At 46.2% G+C, this 27,351-nt stretch overlaps 1 protein-coding gene across 1 annotated transcript; it reads left to right on the top strand.

The window, feature by feature from the left end:
• Window positions 1–8,953: 8,953 nt before the first annotated feature.
• LOC142776795 (uncharacterized) lies at window positions 8,954–27,060 on the top strand. The gene is made up of 2 exons (XM_075881153.1): window positions 8,954–9,179; window positions 25,615–27,060. Exon 2 carries the CDS (start codon window positions 25,777–25,779, stop codon window positions 26,890–26,892), a length of 1,116 nt encoding a protein of 371 aa, XP_075737268.1. The 5' UTR covers window positions 8,954–9,179; window positions 25,615–25,776; the 3' UTR covers window positions 26,893–27,060.
• Window positions 27,061–27,351: the final 291 nt, after the last annotated feature.

Raw genomic sequence — 27,351 nt, 5'->3', positions numbered from 1 at the left:
AACACCTTTCGCTGTAGTGGTATGTATGTTCGGCACATCCACATCCCTTGAGAGAGGAAATGTGGCAATTAACAAAGCTGGCTATGTAAAGATAGTAAGACCTAATGTTGCACTTGTTTTTCATAATTTGTTCTACAATAAGGGATATACCAGGATTCTGCGTTCGTAAACTGAACGTCCTTGATTATCAAGTTGGACTTGACAGCTATAGATGCTATAAAAGTTCATGCTATTTTTTTCTTTCTACAAAATTCTTTTCTGCCATATTGCATTGAACGCTGCCTTCACGTAAAGGAAGAGGATAAATATTGAAGATGTCATCAAACTCAAACTTTCCAGAGTATAAGCTAATGCGCTTACGTGCTCTGTGTAAAAGAACTGCTGACAGAAATGTGACTAAAACGCCATAATTTTCTTGGCATCTAAAATGGAGCCCGCGTTTTTCGCAGAGTTTTTTTTTTTTCGTGTATAAACGGTGGTGTTCCAGCTATTTCCTAGGGCACAGCAAAAAGTTTAGGTAAATAAAAACAAAATAGGTCATAGAGAATACAACCCACCGTCTCATATTCCTTGCAACCACATATTGAACAGTTACTTGTTCACTCGGAAATGTAACGGCGTATTAAACTTCCCACGCATCACGTACCACACAGACTGCAATGAGCGAAATTCGCACATAATTGCAACCGAATTACTGGTCGATTCTAGCGAAAAATTGTAAAGGCAAGCGACAACACGGTAACCCACCCATATTGTTACCGAAGGCGCTGCAGGAATTGTATGCAAACCTTTTTTAAGAGACGTTGAACGCACGAAACGTATTCAAACCAGAAACTTTTTGAGTGACTGTTGTGTGTGTGTGTGTGTGTGTGTGTGTGTGTGTGTGTGTGTGTGTGTGTGTGTGTGTGTGTGTGTGTGTGTGTGTGTGTGTGTGTGTGTGTTTTCGTTCTATACATTCTATATATCATGTAGTTATTAACCGACACCAGCCGTAGCGAGCATTCAGAGCAAATGCTACGCTACAATAATTTGAGAATATCCCTAATAATTGGTCCCGTATCCGCATGTTTCAACATACAAATGTCATGAAAACACGGTAGTTTTGCGTCTGAAGAAAAATAACTAAACATTTATTTGATGTTTTGTGCGAGAAAATTGGTGACTAGTATTTTGGAGGCGCAGCGTTAGAGTGACTCGATACGCGCAGCGAAAGCGAATGAGCGCATCGAGGCACGTCACACGTGAGGCTTAAGCGCTATCTGGCAGTTATCTTGGAAAACAAAGAGCTCGGCGTGCTCACCTGTCCCTGAGGCGATAAGGTATAGAACAGAAAACTATGGGTCGGTGCCACCACCGTGTCATTTTAGATAGAGTGACCTATAATATGGGGAGTGCGCGAATCGCCGGCTCCCACGTGGACCTTGTCCGGTTTACTTCCGCGCCATGCCGCTGCGGCGCCAGACCCGCGAACTTTCCACGCTCGGAAGCGCGCGGAAAGCCAGGGGCTTCTCCTACCCGCGAAAGTTGTAACGTGATAGCGTTAAAGAGCTCGTGTCGCAGAAATTTCACCGTCGGCGTCGGTACCGTTGGTTGTGAGGGAAAAAAAAATTGAGAAAGAAGCAAATAAACTTAAGAATAAATTTTCGGACCCAATGAGGATCGAACCGGGCCGTTCGCGTGGGAAGCTGGTGTTCTACCACAAAGCCACTTTGTTACTGGCAGCTGCATCGAGAAAAAACATTACACAAATGCCGTGTAGTTGGAGGAGTCCTTTCAACGCAATTCGTTTGACTGAAGTAACGACGAAAAGAAGCCCATTCGGCGATTTGTAGGCGCATTTGGGAGGCCATCAAACTACGTCAAAAAAAAAAAAAAGGCCGGGATAGTGCAGCCATCACCGCTAAAATCACACAGGAACTTTCAAATAGCTCTGAAAGTGAAAAACTATGTCCATCTAGCAAAAAACATATGCCTTGTGTTCAGCGAATACCACTATTCTCTGAAGCATGATGACAGATAGCATAGTGAATGCCGGCCTACTGATACCCATAAGTATATGATTATTACCGTTGTAGTCGGTACCCAGAATAATTGCTTTTAGCAGTTACCCAAATGGTCTTCAAAAAGGGCTGTTACTGTGCGGCGCTATCCGTGCAGGCCTGGTGATTTTTATTGGTTATGCATTTTACGCTAGTAAGCATTTTGTTTCATTTCATTACATGTATTCGACGTGAAATTCTTTGCCACATGTTTGTTACGTATATTCTGCAAATGTCGTAGATTATATTTATTATTGTGAGGATTTTTACGTCACAAAATGAAAGTGTGATGTTGAGGGACGCCATACTGGAGTGTTTCGGAAAACATTTCAAACTTATGGCCTTTATCAACGTACTCCGAAGCCTAAGCAAATGGGCCTTACCACTTCGCCTCCATCAATAGGCATTCTCTGTGGACGGGATTCAATACCACCACGTTCGGATCAGCAGTCCACCAGTAGAACACTGTGGCGGGGTTAGTATCGATTGAGGAAGAGATCACGATGGCTTCACGACGTATACAGTGCGTAATTTGTGTCACTCAGGTAATGATATATACTTCTCATCATGACGTTCTAAGCTTACAACACGCCTAATTTCAACGCCGCGGTAGTCACTGCACTCGTTCGCGGATTTGAAAGACGCGCCTTCGATACCGGCCGCGGCTGTCGCATTTCGATGGAGGCGGAATGCCAGAGGCGCGTGCAACAGGAGCGCATGTTCGAAAAGCCCAGGTAGTCAACGTTATCTGCAGCCGGCAAGCTATTCAGGTGCGCAAACTTGGGAAAAAAGGACAGAGTAGACAGAAAGAGCACTGTCAACTCTCTCATTTTTTTCCCCAACACGCCCTGGAAAAAAGCTTGCCGGTATGACTACACATCAAATTGTTCAACCTTCACTCTTGTGAATTTTCCGCAGTCCTCCACTCCGGAACCTCATACTCACTTGGTCTGCGATATAACAGCTACTTAGTTTCACGTTAGATCAAACGAAGTATGGCCTGTAATGGATCTCTTAAATATATTTCAGAATTGTGTATGATATGTTGTCGTTTGAAGAGTGGAAAGATGAGATTCGCCAACTGTTTTGCCTGGAAAAAATTTCCGTGGTTATGGTGGTGGAAACCACCATCACCATCACAATAGAAGCACATTAAAACACTAATCACGAAAACGTTGAGTGGCACGCCTACCTGCGCTGCTGTATTTTTTTGACTTTGGTAATGAAATAATACAATAGGTATAATAAATCTATGTGCGTCAAACTTGTTTAGGCAGACATATACAAGTTTTCGATTGCATCCAGTTGTTTTTTGCTTCTCTGGGTGGTGTACATAATTTTGTAAACAAGTATAAATCAACCCAGCAAATGTTTTTTTACTATTTTGCAGGTTTTTTTTCTTGAAAAACCAGGTACGACAGAGCGGCGAAATTTCTCAGCATGCACACTTATAAAACTGTGAAAGCTTACGTTAACAACACTAATTAATAGAGAGATACGATTGCGCACACTTCAACAAAAGAGTAAACAATAGAAAATTTTCACGATTATTAAAAAAATAAAACCCCAGTTTTGACATTTCTTAAACTATCTACACATATTCTATCACAATTTGGCTATTGGTTTCACTTGCAGTGATCTTGCATTAGAATTTGGTTTCACTTGCGGTGATCTTCCGTCGAATGCGGCACTTGCGCAAGCATTGGCAATTGTAGATCAGACTTCTTGCCCGCTAAATGTATAGAATGCACGCCTACACTTCACTTGCTAAAAACCCCCGAAAATGTGTCAGCTTCGCTGAGGACGCCAATTTTGAAATGATTTGGTCACCGGAGCGGTCATGGGGGTGTCGTTACCGAGCAAGCAAAAGTGCACGTGATAAATAAAAGATTGCTCGCGTTATAAATAAGAAACCTCACACAGGCGTCAGACTGTATGTGAGTAAACACTGTATTGAGTGTATATGTAAACACATCCACCAGACAATAAATGGTCGCATTAGCCTTAGGTGTAGTTGTTACCCTTTTAAAGGTGCCCTGAAACACTTTTTTTAGTAACCATGCAATTAATTCACTGGAAAAGCATATTACCTCCCAAATTCAACGCCAAAAATATTTGAAGAATACGTCCAGTACTAGCGGAGTCACAAAGATTTGTCACACGCTGCAATCAAATTCTCTCTTCTCTTGTCCCGACGCAAGCGCTGGAAGCTGAGCAGGGAGGGATAGAAGGGGCAAACAATCGCGATTCGTGACCTTGAGCCTACTTTCTTTTTTTTTTCATTGAATACCCTGCTTTTTGTTGTGCGTTCACGTGCGCACGCGTCGACAAGTGATGGCTTCTTGCGGCGACCTCTGTAACAACCAAGCGCGCCATGTTCAAATCAGGCAATGGCGGATAAATGGGCTAACTACGAGTGATTTTTTTGGGCTTATTGCATGATTGGTTGAGCGAAGAGAAAGCTTTTTTGAGCTGATTTCGATAATTTATTCCGAATTCCAGGCCGCGTGTGGCGCCATGATATTTATCCCGCGTGTTGTCTGAAGCCTCTACTACTGATCGGCAGCGTTTTTTAACCATGCTCAAAAAGTGTGGCAGGGCCCCGTTAACGATCTAAAGTGCAACGTATACAACGTCGTTTTTTATTTCATTTTCTTTTCACGACTCGTGGTTAATCTGTAAGTAGGCACTACCAGTGAACTCAAATTTATGGTTGAGTGGCGTCCGATCGGACGTAGTACGCATGTTCAGTCCCTGCATACGCACCTTGTACAAACTTTCAAGTTCATTCCTAATTTACATATTCACACAAAATAAACGGAGTTAGTAATTTTGTTTCACGTCGTTTTGCTCAAAAACCATACCATCAATAGTCATAGTGGGCCTTGTCGTCACTCAAACGACCACCATGGGCACGCGCTTCGAGGAAGCTCATCATCATCAGCAGCAGCAGCGGCGGCGGCCGCAATCTCGTGCACGAGGCATCCCGTGTTCCCGTGAGCACGCACTGTGCGAGCCGAGCTCTCGTGAACAGGCCACCCGAACGGCACGGTGCCCCTGTTCCAGGCGAGGCCTAGTGCCCGGCCAACTGTCAACGGTAAGCTCCCGTCTTGCCTTCTGGCTGTCCCTATTCGCAGACCGTCTGCTCGCAGAACGCGCTTTTCCAGGTGACTTTCCAGATCGCAGACGAATCACCGGCATATAATTTGAAGGAGCACTGACATCAAATTCGCTCATGCCAAGATTTTTGCGTCCGCGAGTAGCTATAGACCGCGTAGCAGTGATTCGCGACCTAAAACGCAACCTAAGGATGATTAACTATCTCTTTATTGATTTGTATCATAAGTATCTAGCACTATTCAAAACGGTGGGCAATGCCACCATTTTTAGCGCTGGGAGCGCCAGAAGTGGCGCTACCTCGCGGTCACCTCCAGATCACGCTACAGCGGACCACTTCTCCACAGAAAAGTGTGTTGTCAGTCTTAGATGCTTCGCAAACGTTTCTTCTTATAGGCGGACACATTCAGTGATGCCTTGTCACCTGCATTGCAGTCGTCTCCCTACTAAGTGTCGACTCGGGTTTAATACGATAGTCTGGAGCTTGGAATCCCCGCGATTCGCGACGTCGCGAACTATTTTTGCTTCGATCGACCTTTTGCAGAACAGTGATCGCAAAATGTTGTAGGCCCGTGTGCTCAGATTTGGGTGCACGTTAAAGAACCCCAGGTGGTCGAAATTTCCGGAGCCCTCCACTACGGCATCTCTCATAATCATATGGTGGTTTTGGGACGTTAAACCCCACAAATCAATCAATCAATCAAATCAGTGATCGCAAAATGGACGCCGTTCTGAGCAGCACTAAAGAGGTGCCCGAGGATGCACGGTTTATTCATGTTCGTTCGTGTGTATCAGCTATATTGGTAAGTTTTGGCGTGCAAAACATTCAGGTATACACAGAGAGGCCAATGCAATGTAGCTATTGCGAATGAGCATCAGCGGAGAAATAGAACACGTTTTCTGCTTGCCAGGTTCCTTTCTGCGCTTCCAGATGGCGCCACCTATCCAACCTCTCCCGGTTAACACGGCATTGTCACTTTTACGCGGACGCAAAGTCTACAGATGAACTAAAATTCAACGATACCTGCATGTTACTTGTTAGCGATGATATCCGACTATACGCTGTTTCACTTTTTATAGATTGTGGTCCTGTTGATATGTAACACATACGTGATATGAATGTACACCCTCATTGCGCTTTTTCCGTGCTTCGAACTAGACGACTGCAACTCAAGGTGATTCCCCGACATGCTGACCGACAAGCACACGTTAAATCATGCTCTCTTCTTTCGCTGTTCTTTTAAAGGGGTTTTTTTATCTTAATAATTTAGCGAAATCATTCAAACCAGTGCGAAGAAGATAAGACGCAACGAGCGAGTGAGTTTCTGTGCTTCGGCGCTAGTCGGTGCCACGATAAGAACACTCGGATTGTACACGTCATCGCCCCTAGGGCATCGTCACTCAGGATGGTATTTGTGGAATGTATCACACCGAACACGTAGCACTAGTGTCGATGTCCCAGGGCAGTCTATTTTCCGTTTTATCTCCTTGGCTTTTCTGCGCTGTTTGACATCAGAATAAAATACGTTCCACGTGACGGATGCCATTCAAAGTATGCCAAGAAGACCTATACATACCAAGCGATCAAACGATGGGCTTATCTTGATCTTGAAATTTGATGTCAGTGCTCCTTTAACGCGCGAAATGATGTGGGCAACACAAATGTGTTGCTGACACGATCAAAGACGGATGTTTACAAAACAACGGCGACAAGAACTTATGTTGCCTTAGAGGAAGTCATTACACTGAAGCTGGGAATAACAAAGTCCGCTTTCCTCAGTGCCTAGTTAACGCACCAATTCCGCTGATAACTAACTTCGTACGTGGTCTTGCGAAAGCGATAGGTATATTTTTCTATACGGTCTCTATAGTCCGCCCAGGAGAGATGCGAATATTTTCAACAATCGTTGTGACTGGAACGCTTCTACAAGCGGGCTTCAAGGCTGCAACAGTTGCGGCCTTGACAAAGACGCTTGTCGAAACGTCCTCTCCAGCCACATCCTTCCGGGTTCCGTCTTCCCCTGAAATTATGCCTCTTTTGTTTTTCACTCGTTTTGTGCGTGCTTGTAACATACGCAGAAGCAATGTCGGACTTTGCTTCACGTTCGACTGCGATGTTTATTCTTAGCTTTGAGGATTGCATTTTGCTGCAGCCATCGCGTTAGGAAAGGGAGTGGAGAGTTGGCGGCGACCGCGCATGGCGAGGAATCACGAAAAAATGCATGCGCTCACAAGTCGTGGTTCCTACTCCCTCCGCCCGGCGTCTGCGTACACACCTTGCTCAAACTTCTGAATAAGTGCCAGAAAGCAGCATTCGTTGAGAAAAGTCAACCTATTGTGATGGAAAGCCAACTTGGTGGGGCGTTTACCACTGTCCCTTGTTCGGAGTTTGCTATTTTTGAAGGGCGTAACCGTACATTCTCCAATGCATACTAAGAAGTTAAGGTATTGTGTTTGAAAGTAGTACGATATAAAGGATAATTTGACTTGCCGTTGTTTTGTATGGTCAGTTCCAACTGTACTATAATTGGTCTTCGTCTGCATGGAATAGTAAAGACCTTAGTAGAAAACGAATAGCAGATTTGTTGAATAATTATTGCATCTGCCTCGATAACGGAGAAACTAGTGCCAATATCTTGGGTTTTTTAAAAAACTCAGTTAGGGCAAAGCCATTCATTTCTAAATATTCTAAAATATGTAGGACGTGACAGTAGTTCTAGGAGAGACACTAATGGTATTAAAAGTCCTCAAAAAGTAATAGATATTGTACCTTGCCTTGTAAACTTTCAGTCTTGATTAGACAGGTTTTCTTCCAAGACGATTGCATGGTGCAAAACTAATTGTTTGGTATAAAAAGACAGATCAGTGTAGCTTTTGCCTACATTTAGAAAACACAGCTTCTCTGATAAGCATAGGATTACGCATACGGCATTTATTGCTGTCCGGAAAGAGCACTTAACACAGTCCGCTCTATTAGAAAGGACGTTCATTTGGAATGCCAATGAGGCTCCATTTTTGGCCCAGGGCATCTGTGTAGACTTCTACTCTGTTTACCTGGCCTGTTATTTGAAAAAAAACTTGTAATGCACGGTTATCGCGGCACAGTACTGACCCTCCATCCCCTCTTATTTAGGTTCCAGGAACTAATCCTAAGTACAAATAAAATAAACCAATATATATCAAAATTTCCTGGCATTCCGCAGAGAACTATAGTTTTTGTAACTTGTACAGTACTCATCGATTGAAGGAGGACAACCTAGGGCTACATAGCGCGAAAGGAGTGCTCTGCAAGAACCGAGCACGCCATGTTCCAATCAAGCAATAGCTGATAGATGGGCTTACTGCGAGTTATTTTTGGGCTTATTCCGTGATTAGTCGAGAGAAGAAAAAGCTCTTTGGAGCTGACTTTGATAATTTATTCTGAATTCCAGGCCGCGTGCTGTGCTATGATAATTATCCCGCGTGTTGTCGGGAGCCTCTACTACCGATCGGCAGCATTTTGTGTCCACGCTCAAAAAGTTTTGCAGGGCACCTTTAACGCTCTAAACTGCAGCGTATACAACGTCGTTTCTTATTTCATTTTCTTTCCCGACTCATGGTTAAGCTGTAAGTAGGCACTACCAGTGAACTCAAATTTGTGGTGGAGTCATCTTCGATCACACGTAGTACACTTGTTTAGTCACTGCATATGCACGTAGTACAAACTTTAAAGTTCATTCTTAATTCTACATATCCACACGAAATTAAACGAAGTTAGTAATTTTGTTTCACGTTGTTTTCCTCAAAAACATTACCATCAATAGAGTGAGGCTTGTCGTCGCTCAAATGACTACCATGGACACGCGCCACGTGGAAGTTCATCATCATCATTAGCAGCAGCAGCGGCGGCCGCAATCTCGTGCGCGAGCCATCACGTGTTCCCGCGAGCACGCACTGTGCTAACCAAGCCCTCGGGAACAGGCGACCGGAACGTCATGGTGCCCCTGTTCTAGACTAGGCCTAGTGCCCGGCTGACCCTCAACGGTAAGCTCCCGTCTTGCCTCCTGGCAGTCTCTAATCTCAGACCGCCTGCTCGCAGAACGCGCTTTTCAAGATGACTTTTCAGAACACAGACGAATCACCGGTAAATAATTTAACGCGAAAAAGGATGTGGGAAACACAAAGGTGTTGCTGACACGATCAAAGACGGATGTTTACAAAAGAAAGGCGACAAGAAGTGATATTGCCTATGAGGCAGTCATTACACTGAAGCTTGGACTGGCAAAGTCCACTTCCCTCAGTGCCTACACACTAAACAAAAATGACCTGAAATAACCTCAAAAACTGGGTAAACCATTTGTCCTCTAGCGCACTACCTTTCCTGGGTTTTTTTTACCACCTCCTATCGAGGTAAAAATTTACTCTCGTGCTAACTGAGTTTTTGAACGTAGGGAGAGTAGTAAATATTTACCCCAGTGAGGTTTTCAGCGAGTATAGAGAGAGTAAATTTTTACTACCTTCACAAGGTTTTTGAGGTGATTACTGGGAGTTATTTCTGGTGGTAAAAAAAATAAAAATTGACGGGTGCATTCGGCCAGAAACGACAAATTTATTGAATAGCAGGACTGATTGAATTTATTGAACGGCAGAATTGGTGACACATAGATTCACATACAGACAAACACGCACACACAACAAATGCAGAATAATACACCACTAGAACAGACTGCACACGTTGCTCAACTACACTTCGACAATCCGGTGTATATATAGGCACGACTTTTTGACCGGCCAAGTAGTACCGATAGGAGAGCTCTTTTTTTCCATCGATTAACAACAACGCTTGAAGGTGCAAGCGTAAGCTTCAGGTGGGCTGCAGCGCACTAATTGTCACACCGACCTTTTATTATAAATCTACACGATCTCACCTTTTTGATTATCCAATAATTTCTTGGCACACCGAGCTCTTTGCCCCACGCATGTTAGCACTGCTGATGCACAAGTCCATAAAATATACCTAATTACACACAAACCATGGTAGCTCAATGATTTTAATTGAGCGACGGTGCACAAACACAGTAGCAGCACGTATTCATCACAACGGGCGTAGAGGAGCGGTGCACGCCTGCACACAAGCTTCTTACCGAGGGCGTTCTAGGCCTTTTCGAGGAGCACGGCTATCCGATGAAACACAGCTGGCAATCACAGAACACATATCCTGTGCGAATTTCGTCGTCATTTCAGACACAAATGAACGCGTGACCGCTATCTTGCGGAGACGGGGTGGTGTATGCATACTTCCAACGAAAGACCACCATCCGGGCAAGTCCGGGTTTTCTTCGTGCTCACCGGCCGCCGCTTGTTGGTTCCGTCTGCCTCTTATCGGCTTCGTGCTACATGTTTGAGAACAGTTGGTGCATGAGGTGGGCAATTCAGGCGGCACTTTACTTGTGTAGACATCGCCTACTGTGGAACAAAATAAATGCGATGCTTCTTTCACCTGCCCCGGCGACACACTCCCACTGGTCACTGGTGGCCGCGGCTCGGTGCCGACGACAGAGTGAAGCATTTTGCTTATTGCTTCTCCAGCAGGCAAGCACGGACGACGACACCAGATTGATTTTGTTACCACTGGCAGATCTGGAGTTATCCGCGAATAGGAGATATCCGCGACGTGCAGGTTCGGAGGCGCTCGGAAGAGCACGGTCGCTCGATGATGTAGGAAACACGTGAGATCTATCAGCCCAGCCAGACACACAGATACCGAGCTTCTTGCACTGTCTGTCTCCAAAGCCACCGCCGAGCAAAAGCAACAATTTGCGAAAATATGCAGGACAACTTTCCACAGCAGGTTTTCTTTCTTTTTTTTTCTCTTTTGAGAGCCCCCCCCTCCGTCTTTTTATTTTTTTCTTTCGAAGAATGCTGTTCTCGCTTGTTGTGCTTATGCTGCCCCCAGTTCCAGTAAAAGTGCGCTGACTCGAAGTCAGTCCAGAGGCACGGCGATGCAAAAAACAAAAAAACAAAAAAAAAACATCTGTGGGCTTCGCGTACCTTCAGTATTCACTGAGAGCGTCACAAGGGGGGGTTTGGGGCAAAAGCCGCCGAAGCAGCTGCACCTTGCAGTCACGTGGTAATAAACTCTGAAACGCAGGTTAAAAATCACGTGATAGAAAACTCCCTAAGTGGTAAAACTGGATTTTGACATCCTTTTACTACTTGCCTGAGAGGTGGTGGTAAAACTATGTCATGTACCATCTTTTACTCCTACGCGAGGTAGTAATTTTAAACGCAAAGGAGTTTTCAGAGGTCATGAGCCGGAAAAACCCCAAACTTGGATAGTTTTTGCTTACAGTGTAGTTAACGCACCAACGCCGCTGATAACCAACTGCGTACGTGGTCTTGCTAAATCCTTGCGAAAGCGATGGGTGTATTTTTCTATCTGGCCTCTAGAGTCCGCCCAGGAGAGATGCAAAAATTTTGAACAATCATGGTGGCTGGAACGCTTTGACAAGCGGGCTTCAAGGCTGCAACAGATGCGGCCTTGACGAAGACGCTTGTAGAAACGTCCTCTGCAGCCACACCCTTGCGGGTTCCATCTTCCCCTGAAAATATGCCTCAATTGTTTTTCACTCGTTGTGTGCGTGCTTGCTATATACGCGGAAGGGATGCCGGACTTTGCTTCACGTTCGACTGCGATGGTTATCTGCAGCTTGAGGATTGCATTTTGCTGCTGAAATCATCACGTTAGATAGCGATACTGTGCGGCAGTCATCACGTTATAATATATATATATATATATATATATATATATATATATATATATATATATATATATATATATATATATATATATATATATATATATATATATATATATATATATATCTATTACTAGCATTGCGCAGAGAACTATATATTTGTAACTTGTACAATACTCATGGATTGAATCAGGACAACGTAAGGCTATGTAGTGCCAAAAAGGGGTGCTATGTAGAATCACAAGAGGTTGCTGAAAACTCAGAATCTTTGTAAAGTTTTGTTAACACCCCTGTTTGAATGAGTCAATACTGTCATGAAGTCGAATCCACCCCTCAGCGCGCTTCCTTTAATCGGTTGCGATGGAACGCGGCATCGTGTCAAGGATGGTCGACAAAGCTGGCCGGTGTCTTAAAACAAGAGGGTCTTCATTTGTGTTTTGTTCGACTCAGTGAAAAAGTGCACCCATGCAGTAGAAGTGTCAGAAGCTTTTTCTGGTGATGATTTTAAAGGCACGAGCTGTTTAAATTCACTTTGAAGCTTTGAATGTCTGCACTAAGTGTGCAGTGGCCCCTGATATTTGTTTTGTCTGAGCGTTTCACAACATCGCGATCGCAGGTACACCTGAGACCCCGTGTTAATTATCATGGTCAGTCTGTACATTGAAGTGCACTGCTCGGCTGGTTCCCGCGTTCATCGTCGTGTCTATCGTTCGCTAGCGCCCAAGTCGTTGCGGCCGGCTAGTTAGCTGTTTGGTTGGACGGTGTTCTTGGCTAGTTAGGCCAGCACATGCTATGACCTAGGTACAGTACTCATGGATTGTGGTAAGACTGAGGCAGTTACGCCACATCCTAGTAAGACCACGGTAAATGCAGCCATGTGAACATCGAACCGTGCTAACTAATGAATTCTAGTTGACGCACTAAACCATGCTAATGAGCTTGATGCTATTCATGAGCACGCTAAGTAAAACTGTCCTAATGAGACTTTACAGATACGATGACTATTAGGATCGTGCTAATAGGAATTAAAATAAATTGTTCTACAATAATGATGAATTTCATAATTCTTCATTAGATAAATATTGTCAATTGAACTCAAACCTTATCAATAAAACAATACATTCAGGTTTTGTGTTCAGAAAGCCCTAGGTAATTAGTAAAATCAAATTTAAAAGAGATGATGTGGCCTTCACTTCGAGGTAGACCCATCGGATGAGTAGACGATCGAATCAAAAAGCTGGGAGAAGGTTGGTTACCACAAGCTGCTGTATGGCTCCAACTCTCAAAGAGTAGTGAAAGATGATGAAATTCTTTTATATGCAAAAACCCGCTGCTTAGCGTCCACCGCATCAAACTTTTGATAGTCACAAAGGCACCATGACAGTCGTGAGTTCAACTGGGGCCTTCTCAGAATCATCAAGTTTGTATCCGAGTTCATGCGTCAATCAGTTTGATTGACAGACACGCGCGGCAAAGATTGGGTTTCCCACCGCATGTCCATAGGCTGGACAGAAGTGGTGGGAAATCCAATCCAAACTTGGAATGCATAACACCCTAGAGGAGCTGATCGAAGCACACAAAACAGCAAAAATAACACTGCTTTCAGACACGATGACGGGACTACATATCCTGCATAAACTGAAAATTCAGCCCATACACACCATGGGAGGCAGAACACCACTACCTCCCGCAATCAGACATTACCTACAGATCAAACTAATAACCAAAAACACTCTGGTGGGCAGACACGACGCCAGGAGAAAAGGCAAAGCAGATAGGCTTAGTGAAAAGCACAAGCAAGACCAAGCCACGGTCTTCGTCGATGCCATCAACCAGGTATGCAACACATACACCCTGAGAGCCATGGACGGAGAACTTAAAATCGGTAATGTGGCTTCCAATAGATCTGCATCAATCAAAGAGGCCGAATAAATGACCGTAGCACTGGCCATTATGCATTCAACCACCCACAATGTCGTTAGCGACTCTAAGAGTGCTTTTCTCAACTTTGGAAGGGGAAGTGTGGGACTAAATACAGCCAAGGTCCTGAGAAACTTCAATCAGGATGAAATAACAAAAATCAATCTGGTCTGGGTCCCCGCTCACTCGGGAAACCCCGGTAACGAGAGAGTGCATAAAGTGGCCCGAGGGTTAGCAAACCGGGTCGCGCTTTCATTGGAACCGGGCTTCCCGATAAGAGAGGCAGTGACCTCCTATAGCGAACTTACGAATATGTATAAAGATGACAGGAGATTATATCCCATACCACACAGCAACCTTACGAAAGCACAGGCCACTATCCTCCACCGAATTCAAACGAACAACCTAACCACTCCTCACCACTTAGCGATACTCACAGGTGGAGAGGTTGACTCAACATGCTAAAATTGCGACAAAATTGCCCTACCAAACCAAATTCACATCCTCTGAGAGTGCGAGGGCCTTCCCCCACCCAGAGAGCTTCTGCCAGCTCCCTCCTAAACGACATGGGAGACATTAATACGGTCCCCCGACGAAAAACTGCAGAAAGCAGTCATTGCATGGGCACAAGAGGTCGCCGCAGACAAGCGGCCAGCTCGAAACCCACGAAATCTCTTTTAATAATGCTGTATCCTCCTCCCACCACTTCTGCTCTTGCAGAGAAGCATTGCCACGCCACAACGCGAGTGAGCGGCGCGATTCATTTATCAGCTTTATCGCGCAGACGATGCACACATAGATGCAGAAGTAAAACGATATGTCATTGCGTGGCTGCTTGTATCGCTAAAAATTTCACCGTGCTCACGACGAATCCACTCACCGCCGAGTTGCCGCCGTCGTGCCAGCACCCCTGGTGACAACTTGTCCTCAAATTTACCTGCAATACTTGATACAAGCGAAACGAGCAGCACGAGATTGCTGCATGCGCACCCTTGCTTCCTTCTAGAAAGGAAATTTCTATGCGCCAGGTGGAACGAAAGTACTTGCCCGAAAGAAGACAAACGTCCATAAACGACCACGCCTGCGGGAGGCACGTGTTCGAGTTGGCAAAAAAAAAATACCGCGAAAGTCTCAAGATCATCTAGCACGGCTGAAATATCGATTGAGTGGCGGCCCTCACGTATACACACGTGGTGTTCCTTCGATAACCAGCGCAAATGCCCGACATGTGTTGTTCACGCCACACGCGCTCTTGTAGCCATTTTATCACCTCTGCTCTCATGTGTTCCGCACCGTTGATTGATTGACATGTGGGGTTTAACGTCTCAAAACCATCATATGATTATGAGAGACGCCGTAGTGGAGGGCTCCAGAGATTTCGACCACCTGGGGTTCTTTAACGTGCACCCAAATCTGAGCACACAGGCCTACAACATTTCCGCCTCCATCGGAAATGCAGCCGCCGCAGCCCGGATTTGAACCCGCGACCTGCGGGTCAGCAGCTGAGTACCTTAGCCACTAGACCACCACGGCGGCGCCTTTTCCACACCGTCTTGGTGCGGAAAAGCGAAGTCAGACACAGCGAAGTCAGACAACGTCTCCTGTATTTTTTTTTAATGTCAGTGCAAATGCACGATTCTCAACAAGAGCCGTCGGTCTACGTACGTCATGCGGGGCTTTGTGAGGAGTCACGCTGCTCGCGTCACATGTACGTCCAAGCGCTTTTCCCGGAGATGTGATAGACGTGTTTTCCACACAAACATTATCCGTCTGTCAGATTTGTTCCTTCTTTGTGGCTCAAAGCAATGCTGCCGCTGCATCACAGCCCTCTAAAGGCTGGTGCACACCGGCGACTAGCAGCGGTCGCGCGACTATTTGCGACTGGTCGCAGATGGTCGCGCGACCATTTGCTTTGGTTTTGGTTAGTGCTTTGACTAGTAATGTGCTTTGGCTAGTCACTTCCTCACCGATTTTTCAGTTGCATGACTGCGGTCGCAAAGCTGCTGAAACCAATCAGCGATGCTCAATTTTCGTTGTTTTTTTTTTTAATGCGCAGGCGAGAACGGATAAAAACAAGAAATGCAGCATGCTCGGTTTGCTCCGCTCACTCTGCTGGCGGTGATGAGCTGATTAGAGCCGGTCTCCAGAGTTTTCGCTGATAACGATATCCGGACGTGACTCTCCAGTATTGCGACTTCCGGTCGCTCGCATGCTGCCTCTGCCAGTGTGAACATCAGTCGCTTTTTGGTCGCCAGTCGCAAATGGTCTCGCGACCACTGCTAGTCGCCGGTGTGCACCAGCCTTTAAAGTCGGCGCATGATTTTCCGTCGCAGTGAAGCCTCCTCATTGCTTGCTCGCGTAGCGCCACGAATGGTGACACGCTGTCTCAAAACACCGTATCACTTACAGGGCCAGCGTGACCACCAACATTGTTATCACGAGGAATGCAGACACCACCTCTCGGATCTGTGAAACTGAACGAAACAATAGGGAGTTTTAGAATGTGGTTTGCAAGCGCTGCGGGCGTTGCGGGCGTTGCGGGCGTAGCTTTAGAACAGCGTTTGCCTTGCTCCAAACCGCAAAGCATGATCGCAGTGACACCGTAACCTTGAAACCAGTGTTAGCGAGCCACATTAGGGCCGCAATCACCGCACTCACATCGTGTCTCGGGAAGCTTTTCGAGCACGTCGCTTTAAACAGACTGACTCAACACATGCACGACCACAACCTATACCCGCACAGTATGGTGGGCTTTCGCCCGTGTCTCTCCGCCCAAGATGCCATGCTTCAACTGACGCACGGCATTCTTGATCCTCTCATCCCCGCTCATACTAAAGCCGTCTTGGCCCTGGACTTAACCAAGGCCTTTGATCGAGTAGAACACCGAGCGATCATGGCGGCTCTCTCCCCCTATATGTGGGCGTTCGTATGTACGCCTACATACAAGCCTTCCTATCAGGACGCACGGCCGAGGTTCATATGAGCCCCCATGCGTCCCCTCCATATACCCTCAGTGGTGTAGGCACTCCGCAAGGTTCGGTCCTTTCCCCTTTTCTCTTCAATGCCACACTCATTCCCTTAGCCCGCGCCCTTCACAATATCCCTCACCTTCACCACACCCTCTATGCAGACGACATCACACTGTGGACCACCCACGGTAGTGATGGCGACATAGAGGAAACCTTACAAACCGCCGCAAACATTACACAACAACACGCACAAAGCATTGGTCTCTCCTGTTCTCCGGAAAAATCTGAGCTGCTTCTCATACACCCTTCACCACGTACTCTTCCCACTGCCCCCATCACCGTTACTCTGGACGGGCGCCCTATCCCAGAGGTCGACACAATCCGAATCTTGGGCCTTCACATCCAAAATAACGGCCGTAACACTTTCACTATCCGGAAACTCAAGCGGGTGACGGATGCGCTCTCGCACCTCGTCCGCAGAGTTTTTGGAAAACACTATGGCATGAAGGAACACGATTTGTGTCATCTCATTCATGCCTTCATACTGAGCCGCTTCCTTTATACAATCCCGTATCTCCAACTTCGACCAGAAGAAATAGCCACCCTGGATGCCATGCTTCGTAAATCCTACAAGGTGGCCTTACACCTCCCCCCTAACACACAGACCACTAAACTTCTTCAGCTTGGGCACCATAACACCACACACGAACTCACTGAGGCCCACAGACGAGCGCAATACACTCGTTTAGCTCAGACTTTCACCGGACGCTACATACTCAACACCCTCAATATTCACATACCAGCAGCCGACCCCACACTTCTACCAATCCCCCGACCCATACACACACAGATAATAGTTAAACCTCTCCCAAGAAACACCCACGTTACCTACCATTCGGCCCGCCGCAAGGCCCGTGCAAAAGCTCTCCACAAATACTGCGGTTCTGAAGAGGACGCCGTATGGGTGGATGCAGCTTGCACGGGCGACGACGCGGCAGTTGCAGTCGTTGATCGCACACTCCAACCCATTGCAACTCTCCACCTTCCTCCTGCATCCACCCCGGAATCCTCGGAAGAAGCGGCGATCGCGCTTGCCCTCGCACACACTGATGCCCGGTACGTCCTTTCCGACTCGAAAACCGCGATCCTAAATTTCGCGCGAGGACGAGTCCACGAGAGCGCTTTCAGAATTCTCAGCTCGCCCACCAAAAACCCAACCCGCCATGTGGAGCTGATCTGGGTGCCTGCGCACTCTGGAAATCCCGGCAACGAAGTCGCCAATGACCACGCCCGAGGTCTCATCAACCGGGCGGCGGCGGAGTCGGAGTCGGGCTCTTCCAGGGAGCGCATGCATTCGTTCAACGAGATGACCCAGTCATATCGCACTGAACGCCAGCTATACCCACCACCCCACCGATCCCTCAAAACTTTTCACTAAATATTATGGCGACGCCTTCAGACCCGCACCCTTCCCTCCCCCTATTTTCTTTCCCGCATTTACCCGGGAGCGTACGCCCCGTCCTGTGCTCAATGCACTCACCCCCATGCTACCCTTACCCACATTCTCATGGAATGCCCGGCGGACCCTCCCCTGCGGGGCCGGGAGCCACTGACCACATGGGAGGAATGGGAGACCTTGCTGCGCTTGACGGACCCGGCCAAGCAGAAAATCGCCACTGACCGGGCCGCCCGCGTCATGGAACTGCATGAACTCATGAACGCATAGCGCAGTGGGGTCATGCGGGGACCCTGGGACGTAAGTGCCCAAATCCCTTGGTCTAATAAAGTTTTACCTCCTCCTCCGCACGCTATCGGATTTTCTGCGCGTGGGCGGCGCGCGCGAACGCAGACTGGCGTTATGACGCATGCGCAGTGGCAGCGCCCGCACCACAAGGGCTCACGGTGCGCTATTCTAAAACACTACATAACTTTATACTATTCCCGTCGTTAGGCACTGCGTGAGGGGCGCTCTTCCTCATGACTGCAAATTACACGTGAAGGCAAGGCGATTGGCGAGATCAGAAAAGGGATAGATGAGCGGGGGGTGGTGAAGGGCTATATCAGGTGCATCTGGATGGCATTGACAAAAGAGAGGAGGCACTGGCTCGGTGCTCACTCGTCTGCCAGAGCATACAGTCGTGCAGGCTCTGTAAGTGATACGGTCTTATCAGATGCCGCGTCGCCGTTTGTGGCGCTATACAGCGAACCAATGCGAACGTGTCATGGTGACGCCACTGCATAACTACCTCTGTGAGCTGGCGGCGGCAATGCTTCAAGCCATAGAAAAGGAGTATGAAGGAATGAATCTGACTGACGTACGACATTCGAAAAGGAAACACATCTCTTGCGTTTCCGTCGAAAAACTCTCGAAAGCCCGTGTGATGCAAGCAGCCCTGCCCCTCCTGTGGCGTCGCATCACGACCTCTCCCTGAACTAAGGTGGACCAATGGATCCCAATAAAAAGCGCGTGTTTGCACTGGCATTGAATGAAATAAAGGAGGCGTTGGCCCGAGAAGCTGGGAACATTTCGACTCGAATTCATCGACGGCGTTTCGACGACGTCCCTTCGACTCGAATGCGTAGATCAGATCCGCCATTAATTTTTGAGGACAGGTGTGTCGTGACATTATTTAGTTATTGTGAGCCATCGCGCATACCAGTCGTCACGCTAAAAAATTTTGTCACATTCGAATATATATGAGTACTGCACAAAAATGGCATTGTCAATAATCATTAAACGAGATTGTGGAGCGAAGGAGAGCATAGGGAATGTTATCAACAATCATATTTGTGCATAGGGTAATCTTTCCGTCCACTTTTCTTTCTTCATATTTACGCGTCACTTACTACCTCTAATAGATCCCCTATATTTTCCTTCGCCCCATTGTATGCAAGTTCTCATTAATGTTGTATATGAGAAAGAAAACTATCCCTCAAATGTACACTTCTTTCCTTCATTCATTGCGAGGGCGTCATTCTAGCAGTTGGTGCCTTCAGGTGTTATACGAGAGAGAGAAAGATAAATAGAGAGAAACGTCAGGGAGCTTAACCAAGTTTGGCTCGGTTGGCAACCCTACACTTTGGGTGGGGGAAAGGGAGAATAACAGAAAGAGGTAGAAAAGAAGAGGAGTAAGAATCAGAAAGATGAATGTTCAGCTCGAGACTACACAGCGCAGTGTCACACTAATTTTTCACAACTGCTCTTGAAGTCTGGTGGTGCTTAAGAAGTACAAGAGGGCTTTCGGGGCTTTGCGCGTATGGGAAATCGTCGGCCAAGGTCACTGGATCTTATATTCTGTATGCGGCCGTGAATCCAGCTGACAGAGCTTATTGACAGAGAAATTATTGGTCGGCGGAGCATGTAATAGGTTTGCGTTCTACATGACGCAATCAGGCAAACACAATTGTGTTCCGCCCTCACCATACTGACTACTGGCGGTGCTTATCGACACCCCCTCCCCCTTTTAAATGAACATGTATACCATTTAAAGTGGACGATGAGATGACCTCTGCTTTACGTCATTGGTTCAGCGGATGCATTACTAGAAGGTGCCAAGTTCGGTCCTTCAGGGCTAGTTTAATTTTCGTGCGCTTCTCGTTCTTCACATTTGCATTAAAATTACTACTGGTAACATCCCGTATACTCCCCTTGGCATCGCAGTCTGTTAGTTGTCATCAATGATGTGTATAATAAGGAAAGGGAATCCTTTAATTTAAACTTCGCTGTAAATAATAGGCGTTAGGCTCGAGCTGACGTCTCGACAAGAGGCCTTGTCTTTTCCAAGGCTGCTGTGTATATTCCTCCTACCCTCTCCTCCATTCCCAGTTAAAGAGAAAGAGAGAAAAACAGCGAAAGCAGTGAAGAGGGTGGGAGTGATCAAAATGTCGAATCGGGTTATGAAAGAGGCATCACGTGAAAGAAAAGGAAAGAAGGGCAGGAGGGTGGCGTACAAGTTTCATCAAGTTATGGTTGTCAGCGGAAAACATCGCTTAACTATGGTGTCAGTTAGAGATTCGTAGAAGGACATACCACTTTTATTTTTTCCATCGTGAGTGTACCATATCGCATGGACTCAAGAGCCCTAATTGAAACGTTTATGCCTGCTGCCTAGTGTAATGAACTCGAGAATAGGTCCTTGGGTACCTCAAGTTTCACTGAAGCATGTAAAGTTTGAGGTTGTCCAAGTTGTGAGGTTGCAAGAATCAAAAGGTCATGTGGCTGCTTTCGGTAATTTCTCTGCTGTGTCCGCGCGATGCCCGTTCAATCTAGCATTAACAGCCTGTCCCATTTCAACAATGTATTCTTTCTGGCAATACAAACATTCAATCCTACCGACTAGGTTTGCACTAGTGTAGGTAAAGATGGGTTGATATTATAGGTTACATAAACATGGTGCTTTTAACTACAGCATCATCTTTTGTACACGAGGATGGTCAAAAAGTACTACACCAATGCTTCCTCTTCCTCCTGATTTTGCCTCATTGCTTTAATCAGTTCATTATTGAGGTTGATGGGCGGCCTGTTGCTTGTGAACATGGCTGGAACTTTTGTTTGTGCTGGTTGGTAGACCATGCTGACATGCATTCATTAGGTCGCGAAATTGAATGACTCTCGGTCAGCCGAAGTGTGCCTAATTTGCCTGCCATGTTTCGTGCCTTCTAATATGTGTACTAGTACGCCTGGCTGCTTTATCGAGCCGAGGAGTAGGTTTCAATGTGATCGTAGGAGTGCTTGCAGGAGGTGGAGACGGCCACGCCTTTAATCCCCAACGTTAGTTGAAGGGGAAGGGTGGGGGACTCGAAATCGTCCCCTTGTATTTACTCAGTCAGCCTTGTTCTGTTGAGCTGGAGGTTTATGGCAACGCAGATTTTGCACTGCCATGGTGTCCAGAGTCTCGCATTTCAAGAACTTTTTACACTCCTCCATTGCCCCCGAAAAAAGCCAGGGAAAAAAGGCTTCTTGATGTTAGAACTTTGGGACTTCAGTTTGCATCATTCTTTGCAAAGCTGCTTCGGATGCGACCTAAGGTGAGGGGGAGAAAGCGTGGACCCCCCCCCCCCCCATCCCACGCTTCTTCCATTATAAACAACCTTGTTCATGCCGAGGAGTGCGAAACACCTTTGGGGGCTACGAGGTGTCAGTGATGATAGCAAGTACTAAGTGAAAAAAAAAATCGTATAAAGATTACTTATTGGAAATAAATGAAGATTTTCGCAGATTAAAAATATAACATGCAACGGAACTCTTTCCTTCAAACACTGCCATGCAGACATGTTATGGTAGTCTGAATTCCTCATGTTACAATAAAATAAAGTACAATAACGTCTGTCATTGTTTCTTCCACTTGAGCTGTAGTTCTTAGTACATTTTAAAACAGCTGAATTTTTATTTGGAATGTCACAAGAAAAAAGAACCTCGTTTTTGCCTATATATCGTGCCAAACTGTGTATGAGGGTGTCGTAACTGTAAAAATTAAGTTCCCAAGCCAAAAACAAGATCGAACCCTTGAGACACACCGGCGTCTAATGAAGTCTGCCACTGCGAGCAAGAGGTATTTGCACTTTGCTTTGCGTATAAAAGTAGAGAGAACATTTTTAAATGTTGACAAGTTTGCTAATTTGTCCCTGATTCGTTTCAAAAAGATTTCACGCTGCTCATAGAAAACGCTGAAGCGAGAGAAAGCAAGCGACGGTTGTTCAACCTCGTTTCTCGCTGCTTTCAAGCGTTTTCTTATTTTTTACACAAATTTTTCTTTAAATATTTACAACATACCAAGGCCTGCTGGCCCCCTTTGGCTTCGGAGGACAAACCTCACACAATAATGCATCTATAGCGCTTCTGTATCTGGATATATTATTGGTTTTATGTGTTTTCTACTATTATGTGCTTTAAAGGCGAAGCTTTATTTTGTGAGCAGCATTAAAAGCGCTTCTGGCCTCGTTCAGCCGGTAATAAAGTGGCTGACACCTGTTAAGGTTAAATTTAGGAATTGAGTTTTAGTCAATTTTTTTGTCTAACCCAAATCAAGAGACAAAATATAGGCATGCATGAATTCGCAGTGCCCTTACTTCTAACAATCTCGTTTGTTTGCACAAGTGGGCCTGCACTTGCCTTGCCCTTTCATTTACGCTACGAAAAACTCAATACTAACGATATGTTACCAGCAAACTCGCTTTTCACCCTCCTTCTCTATTGTTCAAGGTCGCTTTGAGAGGTGCATCAAAAGTATGGCACCAGAAACACTCACTTCATCCTTCATTATCCATGTTTCAAGGTAGCCTTCAGTGGTGCGCGAAATCGGCGCGCCCCTCCTGTTGAAACTTTGACATCAAGTGGTGTGCTCAGAGCATCAAGAGATGTGGAGTACAATAACCCGAGGACATCAATGTAATTTATTACGCGTGCGTCACAGATACTGTTCGGTGAGTCTTTCAATAAAAAGTCGCGTATCCAACTGTGCAGGCTTTCCACACCAGCAGAGGAGTATAACATGCTTCAAAACGTTTAAATGCGAATGCCTTAGATCTCTGTAGCGCTGTGCGGCGCAATAGGCTCGAGCAACTGGAAATGCCGCTCGTCGTCACCGCCGTTGTATGAAAGCGACTATGGATTAAGCTTCGGCCCGACGACGGAAACACACGGGCCGTAATGCGACGCAGGTGTTCTCAGAAGTTGCAATAGGTGCCCAGTAAAAGAGTGAGGGATTGTGGGATGCACCTTCTGCTACCAGCTTCAGGTTCGAGAAGAGTAGACGATGGCAAACCGCTTGATCACAAGCCTCAGATTGTTCGGTATTCGCGTGCGCGGTCACCCGTTTATCGTCGTCCTGACAAACCATGGTCGGTTGTTAGCCCTTGGCTGCTACAACTCGAGCGTGCAAGGCAAACCCAGGTATCAATTCCCAAGTAATGAAGACTGAAAAACGAGATGGGCCGCGACTGTGAATAGAGCCACAGCGACAGGTAGCCTTTCAGTATGAAAATTTGAAGCCAGAGTGTGCGAAAAGCATTTTATCACAAGTACGTGTGTATTCCACACTAAAAAAGCTTACGCATGAATTTGCTTCGCATATAATATTGAGAAATAAACATTAAAAATAAATCTTTGCTAGGCGCGCCAGCGCCTAGCAAAAATATTATGGAAACGAGCGGGTGAAATCTACCTGCCATACAAGATTAGCGCCGGCCATTGCACTCATATAAATGACAACGCGAAAGCTTCACTCAAGAGTAAGCTTACACGGAGTGCTGGACGAGTTAATTTGGGTTTAATAAACAGTGCGCCAGAAGGGTACCTAAAGAAACAAGTGCATTAAACGAGCGCAGGGATTCTATTATTCGGCGCCGTCTAGGTCTGACTGTATTGTTTATGTGCCGCCATGCCATGCAGCTTGACCAAGATCAGAGTTCGAATAAGCGTCTGACTTTGACTAATAAATGCATCTTATAGCGCACTGAAAGCTAGAAAAAAAATATCTCAACGCGCTCAATATGTGTTGCGCTTCATGCTGATCGACTGACGATGTCACTCGAAACAGCGATCCCAAAAAGAACTCTTAGCACACTGCTACAGCCATACCCATCCCCTGAGATCTTCAAAATGGTGACTTTATATCTGCAGTAACGTATTATACAATACAAACTGTTTTGTGTATCGACTGATCTACTACCCGAACTGACAGTATACCCCAGAGAAGCCTAAAAGCATTGCAGACCATTTTAGTGCGATAAAAAATTTTCCTGACCGTTCATGGTTTTCGTAGCTTGTCATCATCACAGTCACGGTTGGCAAAAAAAACCCAACTTTTACTGCACTGACATTGCACGACGAGGTGCTTTTTTTCAACCCGTGTGGTGCGTCGAACCGGAAGCCGTCGTATCCCACATTTACCTGCAATTTCCCATTTTACCAGTCACCTATTGAACAGAGGCCGCTGCCGCCACAGCAGAAAGTTGTACACTATGTTCCACAGCAGGTCTACCGTAGGTGCGACTAGACATATCATCTTATTTATAGAAAGTTTGAAGCATCTTTCACAATCGTTTATTCAAACGTGGTATTGTGGTCGCGGGTATCGACATATAGAGACTATGCGTTTAACACCTGAGTGCATACCATTATTTACGTATATAGGCACTTAACGCATATATATTAATGCCGGTAAAAACTACTCGGCGAAAAGTACAGTGCAAAATTGCAGTTGCATTTATACAGAATCTCCCGGCGGTTTGTTTGCGCTTACTGACTTTAAATTGGGGAACTGGACGTGTCGATCAAAAACAAGCGAATTCGCGGCAAAGTAGTGCCTTGTCGCTCGTTTTCCCTGAAGTGGCACAGGAGAGTTCGGAGTGCCACAAATAATCCCCGCTGCGATGGTCCAGTGCCTAAGGTACTCGGCTACTGACCCGCTGGTCGCGGGGTCGAATCCCAGCTGTGGCGGCTGCATGTTGCCATGGAGGCGAAAATGCTGTACATGCCCGTGTGATCATATTTGGGTGCACGTTAAAGAAGCCTAGGTGGTTAAACTTGGTCGAGTCTTCTACTACGGCGTCTCTCATATTCTAAGTAGTTTTGCACGTTAAATGCACATACTAAAGTGTACCTAGAAAAGGGCATTGCGAGCGGTCACCATATGCAGACGTTTTCACACACCATGTGTGTAGACGCTGCCACCACAAATATTTTCCATAAACAGAATCATTGTATGTTCTGCGTAAAATTTATGACTATACTGTGTCTCTTATTACCATTCTGCATCTACAATGATTAACCATATATATGTTAACATCTTTGCACGTACTTAAGTGAGCGTCTTCCTCTTGTGTGCCCAGGTCCGCCTATCGCCTCGAAGACATCGACTTTCGAATATAATTCAACGTAAACTTGGTAAGGTAGCGTTTTTCATGGCTCAACAAAAGCGCAGGCCACATCGCGGGTTGGGTTCGTGATTTGAGGATTTCAACGCTGCAACACAGCCCGGATTTAGTCACACAATGAGTGGGGGCGGAGATGATTTTCGTGAGTTGCGAGACCTCCGAGACAACTTGAATTGTGTGAGACACCGTACGGATCTGCCACGGCGTGAATCAACAGACGCTCGTCCTACACTGCCTACCTCTGGCAAACGCACTTATGACTCGGACGAACCACTACCACGAAGACCAGAAACTGAAGTTGCAGTCGACGTAGAACACGCAGGCAGCGTCAATGCGTACGCACAAAGCAACCGAGATGATGCCCCAGCGGGTGAAACTGCTAATCAAACAAACGAGTACAAAGTATTCTCGAGAGGTACTGCTGAAAACAGCTGGCACAGCAGTGTGCACCACCTAGCCAAGCCAATGCATCATAGAGATGCACTCACCAGTATCAACCCGACGAGCACCAGAGCACAAAGTGCTTGTAGCTCAGAAGAGAGAAGAACACCGAAGACTCATGCGTCGATGACAGAAAAGTATTTTTCACCTGACAGCAATTTTGACTTCGAATATGCGGAGGGGCCTAACACTGAGAAGAACAATGTTGTCAAGCATTCGAATATGCGTGAAGAGCGACACAACATGGTGCCAGAAATAAGCAACAGTGGCCGAGTATCGCATTCTTTGCGCCCTTCAAGCGCGAATGCTATGGGCTGTCCACTAGCTTTTAAGGTGCAAGAAACCAATCGAGACCGCCCATTTATGCGAGGCCACGACTATCTGGAACACAACTATGCGACTATGTGCCTGCGCATCGACCCCGGAGTCACTGGCCTCAAGAAGCAGGGACTCGAAGAACAGGAGGACGTCACATTACCACAAGATCGCCTGCAATGGCGCTCGTTGGCCACCGGTAGGTCAGATGCAGAATGTCTGGGCGAACAACACGAGCAGAATCGCGCCTCACATAGGTGCCGCAATAGGGAGCATGCGATAAGCACCGATTCAGAGAGCGACGACAGCGAGCACGGAGGGAAAGTGCCAAAACTACAAAGTCACGAAGGCGAAGGACATCGATTGGAGCAGCCCTCTTCTGGCCGACAGGGCCTCTCTTTGGAGGCTCCATCTGAGGATGAACTAGTGATGGAAGACTTAAATGAGCGTTTCTATGAGCTATACAAGTCAGATTAACCCCCGTAACACCGACACCTATCGTTGTGGATGCAAGTGCAAGTGCACTTGTGCTTGTGAGTCTACTCCACACGACTCCGCATCCTGAAGAGCCGATGGCACCCGAGAGCATCTTGACACTCCTTTTTTTCTTAATTGAGAGCAAAAGTAAAGAGTGTGCATGATCGAGGATTTTTTTTTCAATTTACCAGTGAAAGAGTTTGAAATCATGTGAGCTTTGGCAGTTGTCGTATCCCTTGCGTCGCAACGGCAGCAAAGACCTAGTTTTTGCCTGTCTGTTACTGCTTCTTTAGTGTGACAGATGGAACCTTGCATCCGAAATTTTACTCCAAGAGTTAGTACTTTCCACGCTGGTGTCCTTTAAATGGATACATTTAAAATATTAGGATTTCTATATCCGGTTTACAAAATTGAAAGAATTTAAGGTATTTGCAATACAGTTCCTTCAGCAGTTTCTTC

Source organism: Rhipicephalus microplus, chromosome X (assembly GCF_043290135.1).
Source record: "Rhipicephalus microplus isolate Deutch F79 chromosome X, USDA_Rmic, whole genome shotgun sequence".
NCBI lineage: Eukaryota > Metazoa > Arthropoda > Arachnida > Ixodida > Ixodidae > Rhipicephalus > Rhipicephalus microplus.
Note: the sequence above shows the minus strand (reverse complement) of the source record. Positions and strands in the feature narration are given on the sequence as shown.